At 40.9% G+C, this 27947-nt stretch overlaps 1 protein-coding gene across 3 annotated transcripts; it reads right to left on the reverse strand.

The window, feature by feature from the left end:
* Positions 1 to 4424: 4424 nt before the first annotated feature.
* Positions 4425 to 24222, reverse strand: LACTB (lactamase beta). 3 transcript variants are annotated; one of them, XR_002523084.1, is made up of 6 exons: positions 23799 to 24222; positions 23325 to 23391; positions 19864 to 20054; positions 19227 to 19563; positions 17242 to 17403; positions 4425 to 5206 (listed from the first exon to the last, which is right to left on the reverse strand). XR_002523084.1 is itself a non-coding variant. In XM_003901028.3 (6 exons), the coding sequence occupies exons 1-6, from the start codon at positions 24153 to 24155 to the stop codon at positions 4681 to 4683; spliced, it is 1644 nt and encodes a 547-aa protein (XP_003901077.1). In that variant the 5' UTR covers positions 24156 to 24222; the 3' UTR covers positions 4425 to 4680. The 3 variants fall into 3 exon arrangements, 2 of the variants coding, with proteins under 2 accessions (XP_003901077.1, XP_021796321.1); XM_003901028.3 differs by having other exon boundaries at positions 17242 to 17407; XM_021940629.2 differs by lacking the exon at positions 4425 to 5206 and having other exon boundaries at positions 15435 to 17403.
* Positions 24223 to 27947: the final 3725 nt, after the last annotated feature.

A 27947-nucleotide genomic window follows, 5' to 3' on the forward strand; every position in this document is an offset into this window, starting at 1 on the left:
GGCATGGTGGTTCATGCCTGTAATCCCAGCACTTTGGAAGGCCGAGGTGGGAGATCACTTGAGCCCGGTTACAGTGAGTTATGATCACGTCACTGCACTCTAGCCTGGATGCCAGAGCAAGATCCTGTTTCTAAAAAACAAATAAATTCCAAATAAGATGAAACATTAACATTAAAGAAACATTACATATTTAATGTTAAAATAACATTAAAGGAAGGCATGACATTTTTATGTTTATCTAAGGGCATGGATTGAAAATTTGACAAACATAAATACAGGACCTAGAGATCAGAAGTCAGAAAGAAAGAAGGAGATGAAACGGATCTGTTTTAGAGAGCTGCTCTCTTTCTACTTCAACTAACTCAGAGATATCCATTTACTTGTATAACAAGTGTTAAGTGAAGAAGCAGATTTAGGGCTCAGAATTAAAGAAAAGCCCTTCTTTTATTAGAGTGTATAAAAATTTTGATTTCTTTTTGAATTTTCCTGAGTTCAGTGGCACACCGGTAATCTCTAGTACACATGATATATGGCTGTTAGAACAAAATTCCCCAATATGTTAAACACTACAGCTTCCAAAATGGCTCCTAATGATCCCCACCTTCTGGTATCCACTCCTTTGTACGGTCCTCTCCCACACCAAATCAGGGTTGGTTTCTGTAACCAACAGAATTTGGCATAAGTGATGGCATATAGCTTCCAAGGCTGAATTAGAAAAGACATTGAGGTGTTCGCCTGTTTCTTCAATCCCCTGCTCTAAAGGGAAGCCATAGCACAGACAAGCAAACTTAAAGAGAGCGCCATGTGGTGAGAAACTGAAAACTCTTGCCCAAAGCCAGCAAGCCACAAAGACCTCTTGCCCATGGCCACATGGGTGAATCATTTTGGAATCAGATTCTCCAGCCCCAGTCAAGCCTTCCCTCAGATGCTTAAAGCCCCTGCTGACATCTTGTCTATAAACTCACGACAGACCCTGAGCTAGAAACACCCAGCAAAGCTGCCCCCAAATTTCTGAAACACAGAAACGGTGAGACAATAAGCTTTGGGGTAATTTGTTATGTGTAATAGATAACTAATATACATTATACTACAGGAAAAAGCTCAAGACACAGAAGGCCAGATATGGTGTGATTCCATTTATATGAAACATCCGTAACAGGCAAATCCAAAGAGATAGAAGGTAGATTGCTGGTTATCAGGGGCTGAAGGACAGAGGAATGGGGAACAAATGCTAATGGGTATGAGGTTTCTTCTTGTGGTGAAAATGAATTGGATAGTGGTAATGGGTGTATAATCTCGTGACTATACTAAAAACCACTGAACTGTACATGTTAAAGAATTTTATGGCATATGGACTGTGAATTATATCTGAATTTTGTGTGTGTGTGTGTGTGTGTGTGTGTGTATTTGGAACAAAGCAGTGGATGGAAGTTGGAAGGACTTTGAGGAGAGTGTTAATGAAAACCTGAAGAGCCTTGAAGAAATTGTTGAGAAGTATGGCCTTTGAGGAGGCTCCATATGTAGTCTTAAGAAAAGTAACAGAAATCTTATTGGCAATTAGAGGAGGGGATTCTTGTTTAGTACTGACAGAAAATTTAGCAACACTGTCACCAGGAGTAACTCAGAAAATAGAAAATGTGCCTAATGAACTGGGTGATTAGCTGATGGGATTTCCATATACAGTGTTCTTTTTTAAATTTGTTTGTTTTGAGGCTGGGTAATTTATAAAAAGAGGTTTATTTGGCTCACGGTTCTGCAGGCTGTACGGGAAGCATGGTGCTGGCATGCGCCTCTGGTGAGGGCCTCAGGAAGCTTACAACCATGGCGGAAAGAGAAGGGGGAGCCCGGATGTCACAGGGCAAGAGAAGGAGCAGAGAGCCATACACAGTGTTGAAGTGCTTCCTTAATTCTTGTTGCTTATACTAACATGCAAGAGAAAGATAAGCTATAGGAAGAACTATTGATAAAGAATTAATACTTGATGGTTTAAAAAATTGCCAGACTTCAGATGGCAAATGATGCCAAAATTAAGAAATGGCTTCAAGAAAAAGATAAAATTGAGGGCACTTCCAGGAAAACATAGTCTAAAGATGAAATTGAGGGCATGACTATACAATCCTTTCTCAAGACCTCAAAATGAACCAACATGGTGCTTCAGAGAACTATTTAAACAAGAGTTCATTAGATTATTAGCGTAAGTAGTTCTTCCCATTATCTCGGCAGAGACAAGCCCCAAGTTAGAGAGGGGCTATTCTTAAGGGACTTTGGGGTACCTTGTCTACTGGTATAAACCCCAGTAAGATTCATAGGATACTCTTAACATTTTTAAATGTTATATTGTCAGCTAATAGGGTTGCTAAAACAAATTCAAATATTAGAGAAATAAAATATTATATTGGCAGAGTCACTGTTAACTTAGACTGAAAGGACAGAGAGAGTACAAAAAGGCCTTTGGGTCTCCAAACTTCTACAAGTGGAAAGCAGACTGAGAAAACCACTCAGCTAGAAAGATATGCTACCTTTCATGAAAAAAGGTATAGGGAAGTGGCCAGGCTTAGTGGCTCAAGCCTGTAATCCCAGCACTTTGGGAGGCCGAGGGGGGCAGATCGCCTGAGGTCAGGAGTTCAAGACCAGCCTGGCCAACTGGTGAAACCCTGTCTCTACTAAAAATATAAAAATTAGCTGGGAGTGGTGGCACGCACCTGTAATCCCAGCTACTTGGGAGGCTGAGGCGGGAGAATAGCTTGAACCCAGGAGGCTAAGGCTGCAGTGAGCCGAGGTTGTGCCACTGTACTCAAGCCTGGGTGACAGAGGGAAACCCTGAGAATAGCTTGAACCCAGGAGGCTAAGGCTGCAGTGAGCCGAGGTTGTGCCACTGTACTCAAGCCTGGGTGACAGAGGGAAACCCTGTCTCAAAAAGAAAAAGAAAAAGAAAAAAAAAGTATAACTCAAGGGCTGGGCGCAGTGGCTCATGCCTATAATCTCAGCACTTTGGGAGGCTGAGGTGGGTGGATCACTTGAGCCCAGTAGTTGGAGACCAGTCCGGGAAACATGGTGAACACCTGTCTCTTAAAAAAAAAAGAAAAAAGTATAACTCATAAGGCAGAACTAAAAGCCCAGAGAACATAGCCAAGAGGTAAGAATTATTCTGAAGGCTTGAGTACTAATCAGAGTTGCCAACTTCTGTCTGACTGAATTTCAGTATTGCCAGTCTCCTGTATGTCTTCCATTTCCCTACTTTTTGAAGAGGACGGTATCTAGCAATTGTCCTATATTTGCTGTGCTATTATATGTTACACATGTGGGGAGCAAATAACTAAAGTTCACAGGTCTTACAAGAAACTGTACTTGAGTTGCTGTACCTAAGGAACTCATCCCAAGGAGCCCTCATTCACACTTGGACCTGACCTGATTTAGATGATAAGATACTGGGCTTTGAGCTGATGCTATACTAAGGTGAAACTTTTGGAGGATTTGAAAGGAGGTAAGAGTATTTTGCTTTGGGAAGGACATAAATCACTGGGGACCACAGGTCAGACTCTGGTACCCAACTTCCAAGTTGACACCCAGTGATTCCTACCTCCTTATATTCACAATCGATATAAACTCTCCAACATTTATTAGGCCCCATGTAACCCATGGAATTTGGCAAATGTGATGGTATGTGACTTGAGGCTAGTTTATAAGAGTGACTTCTGCCTGGCACTCTCTGTCTCATCACTTACTCTGCGGGAAGCCAACTGCCATGACATTAAGATACTCACGCGGCCCTACAGAGAGGTCCATGTGTTGACAAACTGAGCCCCCTTGCCACCCACCAGCCAGAGGACTGACTCTTGCCAGCAGTCATGCAAGCAAGCCATGTGGAAGCCTTTCCTTCAGCCCTGGAGAATTCTTTAGATGATCATAACACCTTGTCTGCAACCTCATTCGAGACTGCGCCAGACCCACATGACTATATTGCTCCCGATTTCCCGATTCCTTCCCTGAACGTTTCTTTTAAGCTGTAGTAGATAATATACTATTTCTCATGCTTTTGTTACTGCTCTCCTATTAAAAGGATATTTGGCCTGGGCACAGTGTCTCACGTCTGTAATCCCAGCACTTTGGCAGGCTGAGGCGGATGGATCACCTGAGGTCAAGAGTTCAAGACCAGCCTGGCCAAAATGCCGAAACACTGTCTCTATTAAAAATTCAAAAATTGACTGGGCATGGTGCTGGGTGCCTGTAATCCCAGCTACTTGGGAGGCTGAGGCAGGAGAATCGCTTGAACTCAGGAAGCAGAGGTTGTGGTTAGCCAAGATCACACCACTGCACTCCAGGCTAGGCAACACGGCAAGAATCCATTTCAAAAAAAAACCCTCAGATATTTGGAGGCTCCTGTTGAATGATATTTTCTCTGTATTACACATGCAGAAAGTACATATTTTATCAGAATATTTTATTTCAAGAGTTAACACTTTTTTTCAAAAAGTAAAAACAATAGAATTACTTCCCTGAGTATAAAGAACCAATTCTACAATAAAAGACCATTACAAAATTAAGCAATTAGAGGTACATAATTCTCTGCATTCAATTATACTCTATTTCAAATTTATTCTTAAAAATTTCATGTTTTGGAACTTTAATGTTTCAAAAAAACCCCAAAATAACTCATTTTGCACCTGTGGTGTTAAAGTATCAGTCTGATCTGTCTTTATCAAATTCAAGGGCAATCTTCAAAGCGGTGCTATTGAGGCCAACAGACTGCATGTTACATATGATAGAAACTATGATTCCTCTTGGGGGAACCTTGTTATTTATAGTCTCTGTATCCAGTTCTTCAGGAAGGACCAGTAGGACACTACTAGCACCCACAGCCCCTCCAGTATGTGAAGCATAATGTCGTTGCTTTCTACAAGAACCATACGTTTGCTTCTTTTCCACCACACCCCACGCCATTGCATATTTACCCTCTTTATCCCAAGACATCTCTGTGTTAGGGACTGGGGTCCACATCATAACCATTGTTTCTGGTTTGAGGTATCCAGGTAAAAGATTTTCATTTGAGTTCTTAAACAGCCCGACTTGGTAACCATAAAGCATTGCATTCCCAAATTTCAGAAGGTCACCCACTGTAGACAGAAATCCACCACCAGCCCATTTATAGGAGTTATCCACGTAAGGTGTGTTGACAAGACGTTTCTTTTTATTGTAAACATAAAATCTAAAAGGAAATAAGAAATGATCATTAAAAATTTAATAACCACTGACTTCACACATGATAGAAAAATGTGTACATGAGACAGATTGTATTTCAATGTAATGATCATACATTCTTAGAAACTATAAACTAACCACTAATTTTCAGTATGATTCAGGTCCTAATGACACACAGATACTAAGTAAGGTAGTCTAATTACCTTTTGAATTAAAGCATAGAAAGTGGTTTTTTTTCTATTGGTATGGCTTGTCCATGCTGAGTGTATCAAACTTTTAATACCTGCAAAAATTAATATAACACATGACATATTTGCCCTGTGCATATGGAGACACTTATCATTTGGTAGATATTCCTTGTCCTTGTGGTTAATGCTGAATCATGCCACAAGTGAATTTTATAACCAACACTGTAAACATCCAAAGCATATTGGGATGTTTAGGAATAAGGTTATTTGTAAGATGACTAGATTTCTTGGATAAAAATACCATATAAGCTGGGTGCAGCGGCCCGTGCCTGTAATCCCAGTGACTTGGGAGGCTGAGGCAGGAGGACCGCTTGAGCCCAGGAGTTTGAGTCCAGCCTGGGCAGCAAAGCAAGACCCTATCTAAAAAAAAAAAATTCTAAAAATAAAACCATATACATATCGTATATAATGATGTGACATGGTAGTTTCTTGGTGCAGTGGGAAAGGTTGGAGTTAGCAAACCCTAGTTTGAATCCTTTCTTCTTTTTTCAAGATTCTTATACGTAACCTAAAAGTACAAGTCATAATATTGGGTGAAGTAGGGCTGGCAGTTAGGAAAGGAGTGGCCACAGGTTTGTGTCTGAAGATTTAAAAAAAGAAAAAAAGTCTAAAGGGGATCTTAGCATGCTCTTTAGAGAACCAATGACTTGATAGGTGGTTTTCTCATTGTCTCAAAATCAACATGTCTGTCATATTTCTTTCTCTCCATTAAAGCCTTCATTATACAACTTTTAATGACTTTCTTGCCCTAAACTCTCACATCCAGTAAGATGCTAAATCCTGTTTATTCAATCTCTGCTTTGTGTCTTACCCTTCTCCCTTCCTTCCATTCCTATGGCAACTCTCAAATTTTAGGCCCTCGTTACTTTCTGCCCCAACTCCTGATTATATTTGTAATTCCAGCCAACCAAGTCAAATTAAATCTAAAAGAAGTTACATAATAGAAACACATTTTTTTTCCACTGAGAAATAAATTTCCACTTTTCTTTTGAGACAGAGTCTTGCACTATTGTCTAGGCTGGACTGCAGTGGTACAATCATGGCTAACTATAGCCTCAACCTCCAGGGCTCAAGCAATCTTCCTGCCTCAGCCTCTTGAGTAGCTGGGACCACAGGTGTGTACCACCATACCTGGCTAAGTTTTTTCTTTCTTTCTTTTTTTTTTTTTTTTCTTGGTAGAGATGAAGTTCTCACTGTTGTCCAGCCTGGTCTCAAACTCCTGGCCTCAAGCAATCTACTCGCCTCTGCCTCCCAAAGTGCTGGAATTACAGGCATGAGCCACTGTGCCCAGCCAATAATCAGCTTTCTGTAACTTCTTTTTTTTGAGACGGAGTCTCGCTCTGTTGACCAGGCTGGAGTGTAGTGGTGCAATCTCAGCTTACTGCAACCTCTGCCTCCCAGGCTCAATTGGTTCTCCTGCCTCAGCCTCCCCAGTAGCTAGGATTACACGTGCTGCCACCATGCCCAACTAATTTTTTTCTGTATATTTACTTACTTATTTATTTTTGAGACGGAGTTTCACTCTTGTCGCCCAAGCTGGAGTGCAGTGGCGCGATCTTGGCTCACTGCAACCTCCGCTTCCTGGGTTCAAGCAATTCTCCTGCCTCAGCCTCCCAAGTAGCTGGGATTACAAGTGTGCGCCACCACACCCGGCTAATTTTTGTATTTTTAGTAGAGATGGGGTTTCGCCATGTTGGCCAGGCTGGTCTCAAACTCCTGACCTCAAGTGATCCGCCCACCTTGGCCTCTCAAAGTGTTGGGATTATAGGCGTAAGCCACCGCGCCTGGTCTATTTATTGATTTTTGAGACTGAGTCTTGCTCTGTTGCACAGGCTGGAGTGCAGTAGCCCAATCTCGGCTCACTGTTCCTGGGTTCAAGTTATTTTCCTGCCTCAGCCTCCCTAGTAGCTGGGATTACAGGCATGCACCACCATGCCCAGCTAATTTTTTTTAATTTTTGTATTTTTAGTAGAGACGGGGGCTTCATCATGTTGGCCAGGCTGCTCTCGAACTCCAGAACTCAGGTGATCTGCCCGCCTCCACCTCCCAAAGTTCTGGGATTACAGGCATGAGCCACTGTTCCCGGCCGATTTTTTCTTTTTTTTTAAACAGAGTCTCGCTCTTTCGCCCAGGCTGGAATGCAGTGGCACAATCTCGGCACACTGTGATCTCCACCTCCCGGGTTCAAGCGATTCTCCCTCAGCCTCCCGAGTAGCTGGGATTAAAGGTGCCCAACACCAAGCACGGCTATTTTTTTTTTTTTTGTATTTTCAGTAGAAACGGGGTTTCCCTATGTTGGTCAGGCTGGTCAGGAACTCCTGATTTCATGTAATCTGCCAGCCTCAGTTTCCCAATGTGCTAGGATTATAGGCGTGAGCCACCGCGCCCAGCTCTGTAACTTCCTTTTAACAGTAAAGCATTTCAGAGGCCGGGCGCGGTGGCTCAAGCCTGTAATCCCAGCACTTTGGGAGGCCGAGGCGGGTGGATCATGAGGTCAGGAGATCGAGACCATCCTGGCTAACATGGTGAAACCCCGTCTCTACTAAAAATACAAAAAAACTAGCCGGGCGTGGTGGCGGCCGCCTGTAGTCCCAGCTACTCGGAGGCTGAGGCGGGAGAATGGCGTGAACCCGGGAGGCAGAGGTTGCAGTGAGCCGAGATCGCGCCACTGCACTCCAGCCTGGGCGACACAGCGAGACTCCGTCTCAAAAAAAAAAAAAAAAAAAAAAAGCATTTCAAACCACTTACATTAAGACTGGAAACTAGAACTCCTCAGTTATTCCTCCTTTAAATATTAAAATATGGAGACTTCTATACTTTAGAATTCTAGTTTTAATAAGCAAATTCTAGATTTTAACCTCTTAGTTCCTTTTCACATAGGACCAATGAGTACATTTTTATGAAAATAATTTTGTTCAGCTGAAAGATAAACTTTACTATTTCAAATTCCTAAAATATTTCTGCTTAAAAGAATATAGACACAAGTTCTTGACTAAGTTGCTGAAACATTTTTGTAACTAACTGATGGGACGATGCCAGATGACAAACAGCTTCTTCATACTTATTTATAAGAATCTCCAGATTCTGCACAAGAATGTTATATAACCACAGAAATCTACATCTACAAACTTATAAACTAAAAATACTTTTTTTCAAGGGTGGGGGCACAGGGTCTCACTCTATCACCCAGGCTGGAGTGCAGTGGTGTGATCCTAGGCTCAGGTAATCCCTCACCTCAGCCTCCTGAGCAGCTGGGACTACAGGCACACACAACCTTGTCTGGCTAATTTTTGTATTTTTTGTAGAGACAGGGTTTTGCCGTGTTGCTCAGGTTGGTCTTGAACTCCTGGGCTCAAGTGATTCACCTGTCTCCGCCTCCCAAAGTGCTGTGATTACAGGCATGAAACCACCGCGCCCAGCCTTATTTTCAAAATGCTTCTCAAATGTCTTTAGAGACAATATTCATCACTTGGTATGTATTGTTATAAGACGTTTGAAAACCAACAGAATTTCAAATGCATATTATAAAAACAATCCCACTTTAACATTTAGTTTACATTTGGATTGAACTACTAGTAGAGAGTCTGTCAGCTAAAGGCATGAAAAAGAGCTTGATACGGAACAATTCTTAATTCTAGAAGACACTTTAGAAATAGAAGGTAAAGGCCATATCCATACTGTCAAAATGCAGCCAAAGTTGAGAGAAGGTGGGATGGTTAATGGGTACAAAAGAAACATAAATAATTAATAAGATCCAGTATTTGATAATATAACATGGTGATGATGGTCAATAATAATTGTACATTTAAAAATAACTAAGAGTAGGATTGGATCGTTTGTAACACAAAGGATAAATACTTGAGGGGATGGATAACTCATTTTACACGATGTGATTGGTATGCACTGCACACCTGTACCAAAACATCTCATGTACACCGTAAGTATATACAGCTGCTCTGTACCCATAAAAATTGATATTAAAAATTTTAAACATTAAAAAATACAGCAAACACTCCAGAAAACATTCATTTTATTTGGTTTTCATCCCATCTAGTTATAAAATCAGAAATTTTTGTTGCAAACACTGTGCCAAACACATAAAAAAAATGGCCAAGTTCTAATAATAAGCTGAGGCATTGACTGAGGAGTCCCCATCAACAAATTGAGTGTCTCTCAGTGGCAAGAACAGTCAATGGGCTCCTTTGTGATGTTCACTTACACAGTTATTTAGTGTACTTGCCTATACAGAGTATATTTGCTACACAGAATCAATAGTTATGCGCCTAAACAGAATCAATGTTCCCACTGTTCCATTTAAGAAAATCCCAATTTTATTCAAGACAACAACATACCCAGTTAAAAACAATTCTCTTGCCTCCCTTACAGCTAAGTGTGATCTTGTGACTCAAATCTGAGCGAAAGAATTTCAGTGCTATTGTGAGGTGGGATTCTGGTGAGATCCTTTGAACAGGTGACAGACACCGTGTGGTACTATTTTCAACATGTGCATAAACACACAAAGAAATGGTAAAGAAGAGAAATATTTACTCCTGGAAACAGTAACTCTAAAAAGCCTTAGTCAGGATATTATAAACAGGTTTATGGTTATACCCAACAAGTCAGTAGACTACATAACAAAGCTGGAAACATTTTTTCCCCTGCAAAATGGTACCATAAAACAAATCAATACAAACATATATATTAAGTTTTACTTTAAGGTTTTATTTTTGTCTATATCTTTGAAAAGATTTCTTTTACTCCCCGAACTCCCCCCCAAAAGCTGGTGCCTTTAAACTCCTTTAAAATAATTATTACAAAAAAGAATCAGAGTTGAGTTTCAGAGACCCAAACAGATACTGTATCAAATAAAACAAATAAAGCAAATAGATAAAACATTTTCCTAGGTAACAATATTTCCTTCTTTTAGTGCCCTCTTTTATTTCAGCAGCCCATTTTATCTAACTAAAATGAATCAACTACCCTTTAGAACCACTGAGAACTACTACGAATTAAAACGAGACAAAACAAAAACACCAAACCAAAAGCATCTCAGAGCTGATAGGGACCCTTAACACTAGAGATAGAAACCCATTGCCTTTTTTCAAAGAATAGAAAATAAAATGAGCTAGGCTCCCGCCTGTAATCCCAACACTTTGGGAGGCTGAGGAGGAAGGATCATTTGAGGTCAGGAGATCAGCCTGGGAAACACAGCAAGATCTCATCTCTACAAAAAAATTTTAAAAATCAGCCAGGTGTGGTGGTGCACATCTGTAGTTCCAGCTACTTGGAAGGCTGATACAGGAGGATCACTTGAGCCAGGGAGTTCAAGGCTGCAGTGAGGTATGATTGTGCTACTGCATTCCTGCCAAGGCAACAAAGTGAGATCTTGTCTCAAAAAAAAAAAAAAAAAAAAAAAAAGAAAATGAAATTAACTCACCATCATATGGCAATTTTGATTCTTGCGCAAGTCACAAGTTAATTACTCATCAAGAAAACAGGAAACAATAGCTGCTCTGCATTCTGCACATTCACAGAGCCTTCATTTCTAGCTTAGAAAAGAGGCTCGATGAGTGGACATAATGTCCTTCTCTCCCTTATATACAGAGCTAGACATCCATTTTCAAATTTTCAAATGTCTAGATCTAAATCACAGTAAGGTCATGCATCTATGCCATCTTTACTAGAGAAACTTTTTTTAGATTCAACTGACAACTTCTGGTATTTGTCATTTGTTTTTGAGACAAGGTCTCATTCCATCATCAGGTGACAGTGCAGTGGCACGATCACAGCTCACTGCACCATCAACTTCCTGGGCTCAGGTGATCCTCCCTGCTCAGCCCTCAAGTAGCTGGGACTACAGGCTCATGCCACCATGCCGGGCTAATTTTTTTGTATTGTCTGACAGGGTTTCACCATGTTGCCCAGACTGGTCTTGAACACCAAGGCACAAGCAATACACCCCTTTCGACCTCCCAATGGTATTTATCATTTTTCCTGTGCTTTCCAGTAAAATATAATGCTAGATCCAAAAATAATAAACACAAAGAGTCTGAAGTAGTTGAGAACCACAGGCCATTTAAAAAATTAAAATTCATTGCTTGTTGCTAACCTAATTTATTTTGGGTCCCCAAGAAATCTCTTTTAGGCCATAGACTGATTTGCAATGCATATTTAATCCTTTTAAATAAGCTGATAATTAAAAAATTATGATTTAAATACAACAGATTGAACAAAACTAGTATGGAGATAGGAACATAAAACTAAAAAAATTTCCAAAAAAAGCCACCATTTCATCTATTTCTTTATAAAGTGCAATTAAACCATTTGTAAAGCATGTACTAATGGAAATATGCAAGGTAAAAGTAATAGTTGATTTGTTAAATGTGCTACATTTCTAACAAATCAAATAATAAAATGGAAAATAAAACACCATAACTGTAAAATTCCTATTACTAATTAAGCTTCAAAATTCTATCCCAAAACTCCTTTCACAAATTACTAGTAAAAAATATAATAAAATTTTAGTTTGATATATTCCACTGAATGGCTTTCAAACATTTTTTTTTAACCTCAACCCACAGTGAGGAATACATTTCTCCTTTCGACTGAATGAAAACACACACACACCCACACACACATACACACATCACACCCTTCTAAAACAGAAGTTTTATGGAGCAACACAGTGGCCAGTGGCATAGATGGCTGCTTGCTCACAAAACTGACTCTTCTATTCTTCCTTAGTAATAAAGTAAAGCAAGGCACATGCCTGCTCAGCTAGAAATTACATTTCTCAGCCTCCCTTGTTGCAAAGTTTGACCATATAGCTAAGTTTTTGCCAACAGAAGGTGGACAGAAATGAAGTGTGACACTTGCAAGCCTGGACCTTAAGGCCCTGAGTACAAGCTCCATACCCTGTCTCTTTTCAGGAGGCTGGGGCACCTTCGGGGCTATGATTGAGCTTCAGGTGTACAGACAGGGACACCACTGTGGAGAGAGGAGCAGTAAGATGGATGACTCTGGCCTCTTAAAGGCTTGTGGGGAACCAATCAGAACTGTTCACCTTAGGAATGCTGCATGGAAAATTAAACTTTTGTTTTCCTCACGCCACTGCATTTTGGTGTCTCCTTAATGCAGCAGCCTAGCCTTTATCCCAAAGCTTATATTTACCTTTACTACCTGCGATGTACGTTATCATATTCTATTCTATTTTGTTCTATTAAAAAAAAGAAATCCTGCTACTCAACCCACTAAACTGATTTTCCAACTCAATAATTGGACATACAAACCTACAGTTTGAATACCACTATGGTAGGAAGAGAGAGGAGTAAACAGATAAAACTCAGTAAATACAAATACTTAACGAATTGAATTAATTCTGACCATAAATAATCAAGATATAACTCAACTGGCCATTTTGTAAACTTCTGACTCACCCTCCTAACATTTGACACAACTGCCCTTTCATGAGTGTTCTTTGTTCTTTCTGAACAAAGTATTTTTGAAAAGTTATCAAGTATTTGCTTTCCAAATACTTTTTCCTCTAATAATAAAAATCCCAAATTACTTTAAAAGGTCAAACAAATTTTTATTGCATTTGCTAACACTGTGTCTCAAATTTTTCTCTACAAAATAAGCTCAAATGTTTGTAATTTTAAAATTCAATACTTCCATGTGTGATTTTTGAAGTATACCAGTTCGGACAAGAAATCTGTATTTGGTTCACATTATTTTAATCCTGTCTCATCTCAACCGAACATGTAAATTTTTTAGCACTTTTATATAGTCTTGTGCTTGTTTTATTCAATTAACCAAGTAATTAATTAATTTTTAGAGACAGGATCTTGCTTTGTCACCCGGGCTGGAGTGCAGAATATGATCATAGCTTACTGCAGCCTGAAACTCCAGGGCTCAAGTGATTCTCTCCTCCTGATTAACTAGGACCACAGGCGTGCGCTACGACGCCCGCCTCCTTATTTAAAGAATTTTTGTAGGGATGGGGTCTCAGTCTGTTGCCACGGCTGGTCTCAAATTCCTGGCCTCAAATGATCCTCCTGCCTTGGCCTCTCAAAGTGCTGGGATTACAGGCATGAGCCACACAGCACCTGGCCTGAATTATTTTAGATTATGTAAATTAAAGTTAAAACTCTAAGTCATAGAAAATGTCTCCATAACAGAAAGCATAAATTAAATTGTAAAATTTGTAAAGGCTAAAAAGCTGACTAAACCCTTTCCTATTATAGTGGTAAATGAATCAAATATGAAATTATATAAAATCATAGCATTTTTCACTCCTAAGGGTAAAAATTCTAGTTAACTTGTCAAAATCTGTTCTAAAAGCCTCTCCATAAATTATATTAAAGTCTGCTTAAGCAATTCACCTAGGATTTTGTTTGAACACCCAATTCAAATTTACATAAGTAACTTGAACTTGATATTTTATATATAAAAGCTATAGAAGAAAATGGAGAGAAAATGTGGTTTAAATGTTTTAAATCTTAAATCTTACTAAAAGTACCTAAGGATGCCTCACTGTAAAATAGTGTCTACACCCAGATAGTTTTTAAGTATTCAATTACTTTAGTTAGATACTATTTTGTATTTTTATAATATATCAAAAAAATGTTTTTTGGGACGGGGTCTCCCTCTCTCGCCCAGGCTGTAGTGCAGTGGTGCAATCACAGCTCTGTGTAGCCTCACCCTCCCAGGCTCAAGTGATCCTCCCAGCTCCGCCTACCAAGTAGTCAGGACTACAGGTACACACTACCATGCCTGGCTAATTTTTTTGTACTTTTGGTAGAGATGGGGTTTTACCATGTTACCCAGGCTAGTCTTGAACTCCTGAGCTCAGATGATCCATCCGCTTCAGCCTTCCAAAGTGCTGGGATTACAGGTGTGAGACACCTCGCCCCACCCCCAGAATCTTAATTACCCTTATTAATGGCATGTAGGAGAGGTCTACATAATCCAAATAAGAAGAGCATTTTAATGTTCACTATCAACACACATAAAATCAAGCAGAAAATCATTCATTTAAAAATATATACACATACATAAGAAAGAACAAAATCATGTCCTTTGCAGCAACATAGATGTAGCTAGAGGCCATTATCCTAAGTGAATTAATGTAGAAACAGAAAATCAAATACCACATGTTCTCACTTATAAGTAGGAGCTAAACACTGGGTACACGTGAACATAAAGATGGAAACAGGAGACACCAAGGACTCCAAAAAGGGGGACGCAGGGAGGGAGGAGGGCAAGGGTTGAAAAACTACCTATTAGATACTAAGTTCATAAGTTCATTATTTGGGTGACAGGTCCAAACCTCAGCATTATACAATATAGCCATGTAACAAACCTGCACATGTACACCCTGAATCTAAAATAATAATTACAAAAAGGAGGGGATTACCATGTTAGCTACATATCTAAAGGGCGGTGTGGCCCCACTGATAACTATGTTACCTAATCATATTCTTTTTTTTGTTGGCGGGGGGTGCGACAGAGTCTTGCTCTGTTACTCAGACTAGAGTATAGTGGGGCGACCTCCGCTCACTACAACTTCTACCTTCTGGGCTCAAACAATCCTCCCACCTCAGCCTCCCGAGTAACTGGGACGACAGGCACGCACCACCATGCCTGGCTAATTTTTGTATTTTTTGTGGAGATGGGGTCTCACTACGTTGCCCCAGCTAGTCTCAAACTCTTGGGCTCAAGCAATCCTACTGCCTTGGCCTCCCAAAGTGCTGGGATTACAGGTGTGAGCCACTGTGCCTGTTCATAACATGTATTCCTTTTGAAAGAAAATTTATGTACTTAATTGATTTATTTGCTGGATGTTGGTCTTTAAGCTCCTGGAGGGCAGGAGCTATGTCAGGTTAGCTCTACTATGTGGTACAATATGTGGCATGTAGTATTTGCTCAATAAATATTTACAAATGTATGGCAAAACAAAACAAAAACTACACATATAGGTAAGCAATCTAATAACCATTTACTGTTACAGTTTTAATATTTCATATACTATTTTAAAAGCAATATATTAAATAATGACAGTGACAGATTATAACTCACTGACTAAACTAAGAATCCATGAATGCATACTAGTATGAATAAATAAATAAGAGAGCAGGGAAAGCACTTTTTTTTTCTGAGATAGAGTCTACTGTCACCCAGGCTGCAGTGCAGTGGCATGATCTTGGCTCACTGCAACCTCTGCCTCCAGGGTTCAAGAGATTCTCCTGCCTCAGACTCCCGAGTAGCTGAGATTACAGGTGCCTGCCACCACACTTGGCTGATTTTTTGTATTTTCAGTAGAGACAGGGTTTCGCCATGTTGGCCAGGCTGGTCTCAAACTTGGCCTCAAGTGATCCGCCCGCCTCAGCCTCCCAAAGTGCTGGGATTACAGGCGTGAGCCACCGCCCCCAGCCCGCACCTTCTTATAATAGAATGCCAACTAATAAATATAGAATGGATGATGGAATTAGAAAATCACCATTTGACAACCATCACTGTAATAACTGATTCAGTCATGAATCATCAATAGATGCTAAAACTAGTAGAAAGTTTGATGAGAAACAGGATTTTTACATCATCTTAAATTATCTCCTCCAAATATACTTGTTAATTATAAGGTAAAAATAGTAACTTTATAAAAACCTGACAGGCACCACCTCAAAAAGTGATTAAAATACCATCAGCAATAATGGGACAAATTGATGTCATGTGACTTCTGATAGAAATGACAAGTAAATGCAATGTGAGATCATGGATTAGATCCTAGACCAGAAAAAGTTTTTCTGCTCTTTTGCTATAAAGGACATTATTGGAACAACTGGCAAAATTTGAGTAAGGCCTGTAGATTTGATAAAAGCATTGTATCTATGTTAATTTCCCAAATGTCCTTGGTTTTTTGTTTGTTTGTTTTCCTTTTTTGAGATGGAGTCTCGCTCTGTTACTCAGCCTGAAATGCAATGGCACGATCTCGCTTATTGCAACCTCCGCCTCCTGGGTTCAAGAGATTCTCCTGCCTCAGTCTCCTGCGTGGCTGGGATTATAGGCACCCGCCACCATGCCTGACTAATTTTTGCATTTTTAGTAGAGATAGGGTTGGTTTCACCACATTGGCCAGGCTAGTCTCAAACTCCTGACCTCAGGTGATCCACCCACCTCAGCCTTCCAAAGTGTTGGGATTACAGGTGTGAGCCAACGCGCCCGGCCCTGAATGTCCTTGATTTTAGAAAATACACATTTAAATATTTATAGGTAAAGGGGTATCACGTCTACAATTTATTTCCAAATGGTTCAGAAATAAACACGTGTAGACAGAAAGGCAATGCAAATGGGGTAAACTAACATTAAGGGAATCTGAGTAAAGGGGATATGTGAATTCTTTGTATTACTCTTGCAACTTTTCTGTAAGTATAACATTATTTCAAAACAGTATGAAAGCCATTAAAAACTAACAACACGTAAACAAAGCATTCGTTAAAACATAAGAAAAGGAATGGTTAAAGAGCAAATTACAGATGCTCAGGGTGGGTGCAATTTTGGTTTCATTAGTCATGTTTGAATTATTAATAGTATTGCTGTCTTTCATCAAAGGGTCTTAGTGTACTTTATAAACATGTTTTACTTCCTTCACTCTACAGATGGGAAAACAGACATGTAGAAAAGCTCCCAAAATGTGGCAAGTTGATTTTGGAATGGAAACAAAGAAAATGTGACTTTTAATTAATAACATAGTGTTAAGATGTGATACAGCTAGACACAGCAGAAGGTATTCATTTACCTTGCTCTATTGTAAATCACTGGCTCATTTTCTTCCTGCACAGTTGTCAGCATATCCAAGTCTTGGAATATTTTCTGCATATAGTCCAAATATTTATAGCCTGAAGCTCTCTCTACTATGGCTGCCAGTAGGGTATAGCCAAAAGTTGAATACAAAAACTGACTACCTTGAGACATCATTGCAAGGAGGAAAAAAAGAAAATGCTTGATTATTATTCAAAACTACATAAAATATATTCCCACTGAAAATTAGCATACCTTTAAAACAGGAATATTTTACTGCAGCATTTAGAAAAAGAACACAGGACAAACACATCAACATATTGAATTAACTTTGCAATTGTCCTTATTCCAAGTCCTTAACACAAGAATAAAATTATGATCAGCACACTTAACATTTCACATAAATCTGCTCCTTTCTCTGATAATAAAGTAAGCAAATAAATCCTACCTCAAAACAAAACAAAAATCTTTCAAAGTGACACCAAAAGAGGAAGAGGAAGAAAAGCAAAGCAAATTTGATTTCTTGAGTCAACTTTGTTCTTAATCTACCTCTACTCATTGTTTAGGGCATAAATGGGCAAACATGTTCTTATTTTAATACAATATATGGGTCAGGAGCAGTGGCTCACTCCTGTATCCTAGTATTTCAGGAGGCCAAGAGGGGAGGATCACCTGAGGTCAGGAATTCGAGACCAGCCTGGCCAACACGGTGAAACCCTGTCTCTACTAAAATACAAAAATTAGCCAGGTGTGGTGGCGGGCACCTGTAATCCCAGCTACTCAGGAGGCTGAAGAAGGAAAATCGCTTAAACGCAGGAGACGGAGGTTGCAGTGAGCTGAGATCGTGCCACTGCACTCCAGCCTGGGCGACAGAGCCAGACTCCATCTCAAATAAAAATAAATAAATAAATAAATAAAATAAAATAAAATAAAATAAAATGTAGGCACACTAACCTTGTTTCAAATACATATTTAAATTTAAATACATATTCAAATATATATAGTATTTCAAATAAATAACTTTATATCATTTTGGGTTCTGGACAAACTCAAACTGGTTTGAGACAGGGTCTTGCTCTTGCTGTTGCCCAGGCTAGAGTAAAGTGGTATGATCGTAACTCACTGCAACCTTGAACTCCTGGGCTCAGGGATCCTCCCGCCTCAGCCTCCTGAGTAGCTGGGACTACTTACGGGCGCAGGCCACTGAACCTGACTATTTAAAAAAATTTTTTTGTAGAGACAGGGCCTTGCTTTGTTGCCCAGACTAGTCTTAAACTCCTGGGCTCAAGCAATCCTCCCACCTTTGCCTCCCTAAGTGTTGGGATTACAGGCGTGAGCCAACTGTGCCCAGCATGGAACTTCATTTTTAAGATAAAATCCAAAAATATATTTTATTTGCTCTTATTAGTTATATTTATATAATATCTATTCAACTAAAAGCTTTTAAAATGAAAATAGAATATAAGTATATAATTTATACTATGGTAAATTTAGATTTTAAGTAGCTTCAATAGGCACCAAATCAAAAAATAAAACAAAGATAATTATTTGTATAGATCAGCTTTTTGGGAAAAATTATTGATGAACGCTCATTTCTTTAAGAAATAAAGGCACAAAATAAGCTGAGCAATTTAAATTCTAACCAAGTACTAAAATATCAGCAATACCTTAACATGTCTATTTTGGTCCAGGTTGTATTTAGAGAACTATTATTCCAACATTTCTCCATAAGTTTGCATGAACATCTTGATACTGAGAATCCTCTAAATGACTGGGTAGTCTCCAATGAGGCAAAATTTAAACAACGAGTTGCCTGGATGCTAGGCTTTGTTAGAAACTACAGATAAAAACACAAGCACCAGACTAGCCCATATCACAAACATTAGCCTCACTGAATGCACTCAGGATGGTATCATTTTGGATTTCCTGAAAATTAACATTTCAGTAATGATGATTTTGTTAAGAGAAGGGATGAACACTCACCAGGCTTAAAGAACAAAGGATCATTTTTAAATAATCTTAGGGATTCAATTGAATTTTCAAACTTTTCTCTCAAATATAATTCGCCTTGTTCAAAATCATTCTTTTTCTTGCCAGGTTTTGAATTCCGGCTTTTGGCTTCATTCTCCTGCTCTGTTTTAAATTTAGTAAAATCATTCTTTTCATTACTTTTGCCTTCTTTTTCTTGCTCAAATGCAACAGTCTCTTTCATCATCTTCAAGGCTTTATAAGCTTTCTCTTCTTTCACCTTTTTTATGTCCTTTTCATAATGACGAATTCCACTTAAATGGGAAATCAGTAATCTTGTTGTGACAGAAACCTAATTGTAAAAACACGAAAATTCAATTACAGTATTAACCCGAAAAACAGAAAGTTAGTTACCTTGGAATAATGTCTCAGTAATATTTTCCATTTTGAACTGCTGCTGGGAAAATGTCATGTACAAATCCTTAGCCTCAAATTTCAGAAAAATACCTACCTGATTATCATCTTGATGAAAAAAACCTAATACATTAACAATAACTAAAAAGCCAAAGAATCCTATGAAACATTTTAAATATAAATTCTAGCATAAACCATTTAACATGCCATTAGTAAAATGAACTGTGAGTTTCACTACCTTTTCACCTTCATATTCTTTTTCTGGGAATTCGGGAACATAATGTTGTACTGGAATATCAAGATCCAGTTTCCCTGCTTCCCACAATTTGGCAAGAGCAACCATGGTGAGACTTTTGCTGATGCTGGCAATTCGCATAACTGTCTCTGGCTTACATGGTACACGGTTCTCAACATCAGCATAACCTAAACCTTTGGAGGAAAAAAGTAAAAAGTCACTATTAAAGGCTTCATGGTCAAACAAGTCTTCAAAAACTGAAATAATACTATCTTTAAACATGCTGTGTTTATCTAAAAGAAAAGATACTCCACTTTTATAAGTTACTTAACACTGGACATGTAAAGGATTAAAATCTTAGTATACTGGTAAGTCTAACAATTTAACCTTATAACTAAAGTGAAATTGTACCCTGTTTGCAATAGCAATTTTCTATGACTTAGATACAAATTTTTCTTAGCTTATCTAAACAACTGAGTTATTCCATATTTTAAATAAATTATTATTTAAAGAAAACATCATTATTCTTCTTCAGATTATATTTATTTTTGACTTTTGAGTAAATTTCCACCAAATTCCTTGAAATAGCCACTCAATAAAAGTAAGTGTGGGCCGGGCGCAGTGGCTCATGCCTATAATCCCAGCACTTTGGGTGGCCGAGGCGAGCAGATCGCCTGAGACTGGGAGTTCGAGACCAGCCTGGCCAACATGGAAAAACCCCATCTCTACTAAAAATACAAAAATTAGCTGGGCGTGGTGGCGTATGCTTGTAATCCCAGCTACTCGGGAGGCTGAGGCAGGAGAATCGCCTGAACCTGGGAGGCGGAGGTCACAGTAAGCTGAGATCACGCCATTGCACTCCAGCCAGGGCGACAGAGTGAAACCCTGTCTCAAAAAAAAGTATGAAAAGATGTCCCACAAACCAAATCTAGCTAACCATCAATTTAATTTGGCTGCAAACCAGAAGAAAAATTACGTACTAACTTAAAGCTTTTTCCAGAAAAAATTTTAAATTTGGTTTCCATGTTCTCACAGGTTGCAAGTGTGTAAATCTAACCAAGAAAGAGAAAGTGCCTGTAATCCCAGCACTTTGGGAGGTGGAGACAGGTGGATCACCTGAGCTCAGGAGTTCGAGACTAGCCTGAGCAACATGGCAGAAACCGCATTTCTACAAAATATACAAAAAAGGGCAGGGCAGGGCAGAGCAGAAAAAAGCCTGGCGTGGTAGAGTGGAAGGAAGGAAGGAAGGAAGGGAGGGAGGGAGGAAGGAAGGAAGGAAGGAAGGAAGGAAGGAAGGAAGGAAGGAAGGAAAGAAAGAAAAAAGCCTAGCATGGTGGAGTACACCTGTAGTCTCAGCTACTCGGGAGACTGAGATGGGAGAATCATCTGAGCCCAGGAGTTTGAGACTGCAGTGAGCCAAGATCACACCACTCCATGCCAGCCTGGGCAAAAAAGAGACCTTGTCCAAAAAATAAATAAATAAATAAAAGACAGAAAACCAAGATCTGAAAAGAAATAAAAGGAATACAATGACTATAAAATTGTATAATTGTAAATATCTAAAAAATATTTGCATAAAGTCCATAAAGCTGACATTTATGTAATTTTTGATTACGAGATTTATCATAAATTAGGTATAATGATCAGACTATACTTATACTTGAAGGAAGAATCATTTTCCTTTTTTAAAAAATTTTAAGCCAGGCGCCGAGGCTCATGCCTGTAAACCCAGCACTTTGGGATGCCGAGGCAGGCGGATCACCTGAGGTCGGGAGTTCGAGACCAGCCTGACCAACATGGAGAAACCCCGTCTCTAATTTTTGTAAAAATACAAAAATTAGCCAGGTGTGGTGGTGCATGCCTGTAATCCCAGCTACTTGGGAGGACGAGGCAGGAGAATTGTTTGAACCTGGGAGGCGGAGGTTGTGGTGAGCTGAGATTGCACCATTGTACTCCAGCCTGGGCAACTAGTGAAACTCCAAAAAATAAAAATAATTAATAATACAATAAAAATTTTTTTTTATAGAGACACAGGTGTCACTATGGTGCCTGAGCTCATCTCAAACTTCTGGCCTTCAGTGATCCTTCCTCCCCGGCCTCCCTAAGCACAGGGATTACAGGCGTGCACCACGTCGACTGGCTCATTTTTCTTCAAATTCAAACCCCTACTGCTTCCATCAACTTACTGCCTTTAAATGGCATATGAAACTTTTTTCTTTGAGACAGAGTCTCGCTGTTGCCCAGGCTGGAGTGCAGTGACATGATCACGGCTCACTGCAAACCTCCACCTCCCAAGTTCAAGCGATTCTTGTGCCCCAGCCTCCTGAGTAGCTGATATTACAGGCACGCACTAGCATGCCTGGCTAATTTTTTGTGTTTTTAGTAGCGACAGGGTTTTGCGACGTTGCCCAGGCTGCTCTCGAACTCCTAAGCTCAGGCAATCCACTTGCCTCTGCCTTTCAAAGTGTTAGGATTACAGGCGTGAGCCACTGCACCCGGCCTGAAACATCATTTTCTAAAAGTACAACTCCTAGAAACCTAGGATGACCAATTAGATCAATTTCTGTGCAACAGAGAAGTTATGAAAAATAATTCCTTGATAAAAGTATCATAAAATGAATAGAAATCCCTCTCCCTAAGTTTCTTGCCTTTTGTTTGAAAAAAATAGTTGACATCTCTGCCTGGTAAAAAGTCTAAGAAAGTAGACTGAAAAGTCATTAAAGACAAGGAATAGTGTATAACCCCAGTACTTAGTACTCTGCCTTTTACAGAAGAGGGGACTCAACAAATTGTTAACTTAATTAAAAAACAAAAATTCACAAATTCTGAGTTTTATCTACCCATAAATGTTACCTACAAGTACTCAGTTAATGGATTGTTCTACACAGTAGTCACCCCTTATCTGTGGTTTCGCTTTCCTCAGTTTTAGTTATCCATGGTCCGAAACTATTAAATGGAAAATTCCAGAAATAAACAATTCTTAAGTTTTAAATTGCATGCCACTCAGAGTATTGTTGTGACTGTTCTATTTTATTATTATTGTTAACCTCTTACTATGACTGATTTATAAATTAAACTTTATCATAGGTATATATATGTAAGAGAAAATATAGAATATACAGGGTTCAATACCATCCACGTTTTCAGGCATCCACTGAGGGTCTTGGAATATATAAGGATAAGGAGGGACTACTGTACACAACTTTCAGACCAATAAATTCAGTCCTAAGAGAAAAGTGGGAGTGGATAGAAGCAAGCCATCTTTATGACTCCAATTTATTAGTCACATTTTAAGCCTTACTGTGATTTAAAGCACCTGACTCTTTATTATGTTAGATGTTTTCTCCACAGTATGCATCGTTTTAAGTAAATGCAATAGCATTTCATGGGATCCACTCTAACCAGTAAAACAATATTTTATTTACCAACTGGCACAGAACAAAACAACAATTTTCTGAACCCACCTTCTGACCAGACTTCTTTTCCATCTACAGAAACTCCAACCACTATGCCCGGTGCTCCCACCTCATCCTAAGACCGAAGGGAAAGAACTGACAGTTAGAGGCCTGCTGAAAAAAGCCCAGATCACTCCTCGAAGACCTTCCAAGGCCCCGCCCCCAGAGTCTGGGCCCCGCCCCCTCCAGCCGGGCCCCGCCCACCTCGTCCCAGGCCATGCTCACTCACTCACAGCAAGGGATGTGCCTGTCCGCCTCCTAGGGGGAAGGGGCGGTCCCCGAGACAGGCGGTGACCTCCGCCCAGATTTGGGGAACCCCCAAGAGCGTCTGACCATGGCTTGGCGGTGGGGAAATGGGAAGTCTTTCTCGGAAGCCGATCGCGGGCACCCCGCCGCTCCGGGTGGGGTCCACTCAGCCCCCGACAGCACCGCCGAGAGGGGTGGGTCCCCGGCCGCCTACGTCCCCCGCCCCAGTGGCCGCACCTTGATCCTGTGCAGCAGGTCGCGGCTGCTCTCGATGGCTCTGGCGAAGCCCCTGGAGTGGGGCGGCGCTGGGGTCTGCGGAGACCACGGGGAGAGGGACTGCGCCTGTGGCGGCTCGGCCAGAGGCGACGCCTCAGGGTCGGGGGCCGCGGGGGACTGCGCCGGGGCCGCGCCCCTCAGCCCACCCGCCAGCTTCACCCCGAGCGCCAGCCCCAGCCCCAGCCCGAGGCCCCCGACCCAGCCGTGGCCGAGCGGCGGCAGCCCGGCGCGCTGATGGACCCCGCGTCGTCCGCAGCTCGAGGCCAAGCCCCCGGGGGCGGCAGCCCGGACAGTCACTGCTGACAGGAGCCGGTACATGGCGTCTCTGTACAGCCGGCCGCCACCGAACTCACGCAGACCCGGCCGGCCGCGGCTCGGGGCGGAGGGAAGGACAGGGGGCGGGACGGGGGCGGGGACCGCGGTCAGACCCTAGCAGTCGACGCCTGACGACCCGAGCGCCGATCGCATCGAGCCCTTCCTCCTTTGCCTTTTCTTGTCTCTTCGTTGTTTTTCCTATCTTTCTGTCTCTCTTTCCTTTTTTTTCCTTTGCTTACCCTCAGATCAAGCGTCACCTCCAAGAAGCCTTCCTAGTTCCCGTCCCATGGGCGTTCTCGCCCTAACCATCTTGCCCCTCAGTGTGCACACTTCCTTAACGACAGTTAACACTTTGTATCATTTAACTACTTGTCAGATTCCTTACCAGACTGGGACTTCTTTGGGGAGCCTAGAAGATGTTTTGGATCCTCAACTTCTGGAACAGCGCAGGGCACGCAGTAGACGCTCAGCAGGCATCTCCTTTCCCTTTAGAGATGTTTTTCTCCTTTCCCTTTCTCCTTTCCTCTTTTCTCTCTCTTGCCATCTCCCTTCTTTATGTCTCATTTCAGCTCCACTCATTTCCCTAAAGCTGTTTTAAAATCTATTGCTTCTGGAATTCTAGCTCCACACCGCACCAAAGATATGAAGTTACAAACAGACCTTTTATTACCTTTCACTCTTGTTGTCCAGGCTGGAGTGCAATGGTGCCATCTCAGCTCACCGCAATCTCCACCTCCAAGGTTCAAGCAATTCTCCTGCCTCGTCCTCCCAAGTAGTACCTTATCTCTTTCTGCAGCGATTTCTTTAGAAGAAGGAATGTTCTTCTATAGCTTCTTCTAGCCACAAGTCCTGTCTTACTATATCTCAGTTTAGTGTATGCTATTAACCACATTAACAAGCTAAAAAAGAAAAATCACACGATCATATCAATTTATGTGAACGTATGAAATGCAAAACACATTCATGACCGAAAAAACTCTTGGAAAAACAGGAATAGAAAAAAACTTCTTCAACTTGATAAAGAACATCTAACAAAAAAATCTGCTAACATTATGTTTAGTGGGAAAGACATACGAAGCAAGTATGTCCACTCTAATCATTCTTATTCAACAAGGTGCTAGAAATGATATCGAGTGCAATAAGGCAAGAAAGAAAATTAAAAGCACACAGATCAAAAAGAAAGAGATAAAATTGTCCTTATTTGCAGATGCCATGATTGCTTACATAAACAATTTTAAAGGAGCACGCGCGGTGGCTCATGCCTGTTAATCCCAGCACTTTGGGAGGCCGAGGCAGGCAGATTGCTTGAGGCTAGGAGTTTGAGACCAGCCTGGCCAACATGACAAAACCCTGTCTCTACTAAAAATACAAAAATTAGCTAGGCATGGTGGTACATGCCTGTAGTCTCAGCTACTCGGGAGGCTGAGGCACGAGAGTCACTTGAACCCAGGAGGCAGAAGTTGCAGTGAGTTGAGATCACGCCACTGTACTCCAGCCTGGGCAACAGGGCAAGACTCCATCTCAAAAAAAAAAAAAAAAAAAATCTTAAAAGGCAAAGAAAAACCCAACACCTCCTAAAATTAAAATGTGTGTCCAGCAAGGTTTAGGATACAATATAAGCATAAAATATCAATTATGTTTCTACGTGCTAGCAATAAACTTGTGGAAAAGTTTAATTAAAAAAATAAAGATGGCCAGGCATGGTGGCTCACACCTGTAATCCTAGCACTTTGGGAGGCCAAGGCAGGCAGATTGCTTGAGCTCAGGAGTTCAAGATCAGCCTAGGTAACATGGTGAAACCCCGTCTCTACAAAAAATACAAAAATTAGCCAGGTGTGGTGGTGTGCGCCTGTGGTCCCAGCTACTTGAGAGGCTGAAGTGAGAGGATCACTTGAGCCCAGGAGGTTGAGGCTACAGTGAGACAATATTGCATCACTGCACTCCAGCCTGGGTGACAAAGTGAGACCCTGTCTCAAAAAAAAAAAAAAAAAAAGATGAAATATGAACCAGGATGAATGTTCTGAAACTCAAATATAACCATATCTAACTCCTATTCAAAATGCTCTAAAGCTTAACCAATAAGAGAAACTCCAGACTCCTATGGTTGGACATGTGGTAGGATAACCTATTGAGAAAAAAATGGGGTTTGTTTTTACAGAATCAGGTTCACCACAAAGGAATGAACTTCATTTCCTCTTCTGCCAAGAAGGGAGGCCAGGCCTCTGACCCTGGAAGGTCTGGGTTTTTCATAGCCCCAAGAGGGCAGTTAACAACTGTAACTGGTTGTTTAAGAGCTCCCAATCCACTGGAGTATAAACATCGAAGGTTTTGGTTTTCCCAGTAATTGCTACCTGCTTTGCTTGGCCAAATCCCTCCCCACCTGGGTAGAGGGGGATTTTAGTGATATCTCCATCTGGTCCAACACCTTATCTGTCACATCTAGCTATCAAAACAGTGTCATTTCAAGTGAACATTTGGTTGCTTCAGGTACTATTTCCCCTGCCAAGTCCACTTCAACGGCCTCTGTCCAGGAGCTGACCAGGGTGCCATTCAAAGCTGCAGGGAGGTCCCGGCTGAAGCAGGTAGGTGGTGCCATCAGGAATTTGCTTTCCCAGTCCGTCTCCCTTCGCTTGGCAGCACGTGTGTGAAGCAGGCCTCACCAATCAGAGGTGCACATATTCAGAAGCTGGCAATGCCATTGAGGGTGTTGGATGAGACATGCAACTCTCTGGGCAGTAAACGGCAGGGGCTCTCATAGCATGGCAGGGCTGCCCCACTTTACCCACCACTGGATCAGTCGCAAGGCCGCTCTCAATGTCCCAGCTTCTAGGAGCACCCGAATCTTAAAAGACTCCGTTCATGTGTCCTTTACACTTGCAATCCTGGCATAATTAAAAATAACTCCACTTTCCCTCTCAAATGAGGAGATGAAATATGCAGCCATCCCACCCCATATGTTTTAATAAATTCATTTTCTATTTAACTGGCCAGAGTGGTCTTTGAATTTGCATCTAAGAACGTGCCTGATACAAAGGGCTTCTCAGAATCAGGCTCCTCCCTCCTACCCCATCTCTATCCCGCTGTGAGTCGATTTCAGTTCTATTAAAATAGATGGCTGTTAAATGCCTCCAGGGCATTGGACAGGCTTTCTTTCTTCCTGGAACGTTTTTCCCTCCAGCGTCCACCTGGCAAACAGTGTCTTCCTCCCTCTTTGTGCCCTGCATTCCTCTATTGTCACACTTAGCCCCATGTTACAATTGTACTAGACTTTTTGGGTTTGTTCTTTGAGATTTCTCTGCCAATGATTTGTGAGTTCCCTCAGATTAGAGACTTAGTTTTCTCCAGGGTGAGCCCAATGCTGGTCACATGGTAAGTTTCAACAAACATGTATTGAAAACTTCATATGAATGAGTGTCAAACTGCACTTTTTATAGAAAAATGGTGAAATCAATTGGTTATAATTACTGCTTTACAAAGTAGCTCTAGCAGTCTGCTACTAAGTTGAATTCTCTGAAGATTTTCATTTGTAGATCTTGAGTTTTAGCTGGAGAGAACCAAACCTATCAGGGGTCTGGAAAATGGAATTCAAGTCAGGAGTGGACCTTAAGTTGGACTAAGCCATGTCACACCTATAGGGAGACAAATGGTGACAGCTCATGATTATTATTAGACTGCTTTGTGACTGCTATGTGCTGGCTGCCTTATATACAATTTTTTTTTTTTTTTTTTTTTGAGATGGAGTCTTGCTGTGTCACCCAGTCTGGAGTGCAGTAGTATGATCGTGGCTCACTGCAA

Source organism: Papio anubis, chromosome 7 (genome assembly GCF_008728515.1).
Source record: "Papio anubis isolate 15944 chromosome 7, Panubis1.0, whole genome shotgun sequence".
NCBI lineage: Eukaryota > Metazoa > Chordata > Mammalia > Primates > Cercopithecidae > Papio > Papio anubis.

Bases quoted from the DNA above. Each gene is read 5' to 3' on its own strand.
- LACTB (XM_003901028.3), bottom strand. From the start codon at position 24,155: ATGTACCGGCTCCTGTCAGCAGTGACTGTCCGGGCTGCCGCCCCCGGG. The intron at 17,408-19,226 runs GTGAGTGTTCAT...TGATGTCTCAAG, and splicing joins TCCTTTGTTCTTTAAGCCTG to GTAGTCAGTTTTTGTATTCA. The intron at 5,207-17,241 runs GTAAATGAATAC...ATTTCCTTTTAG, and splicing joins GTGATTTACAATAGAGCAAG to ATTTTATGTTTACAATAAAA.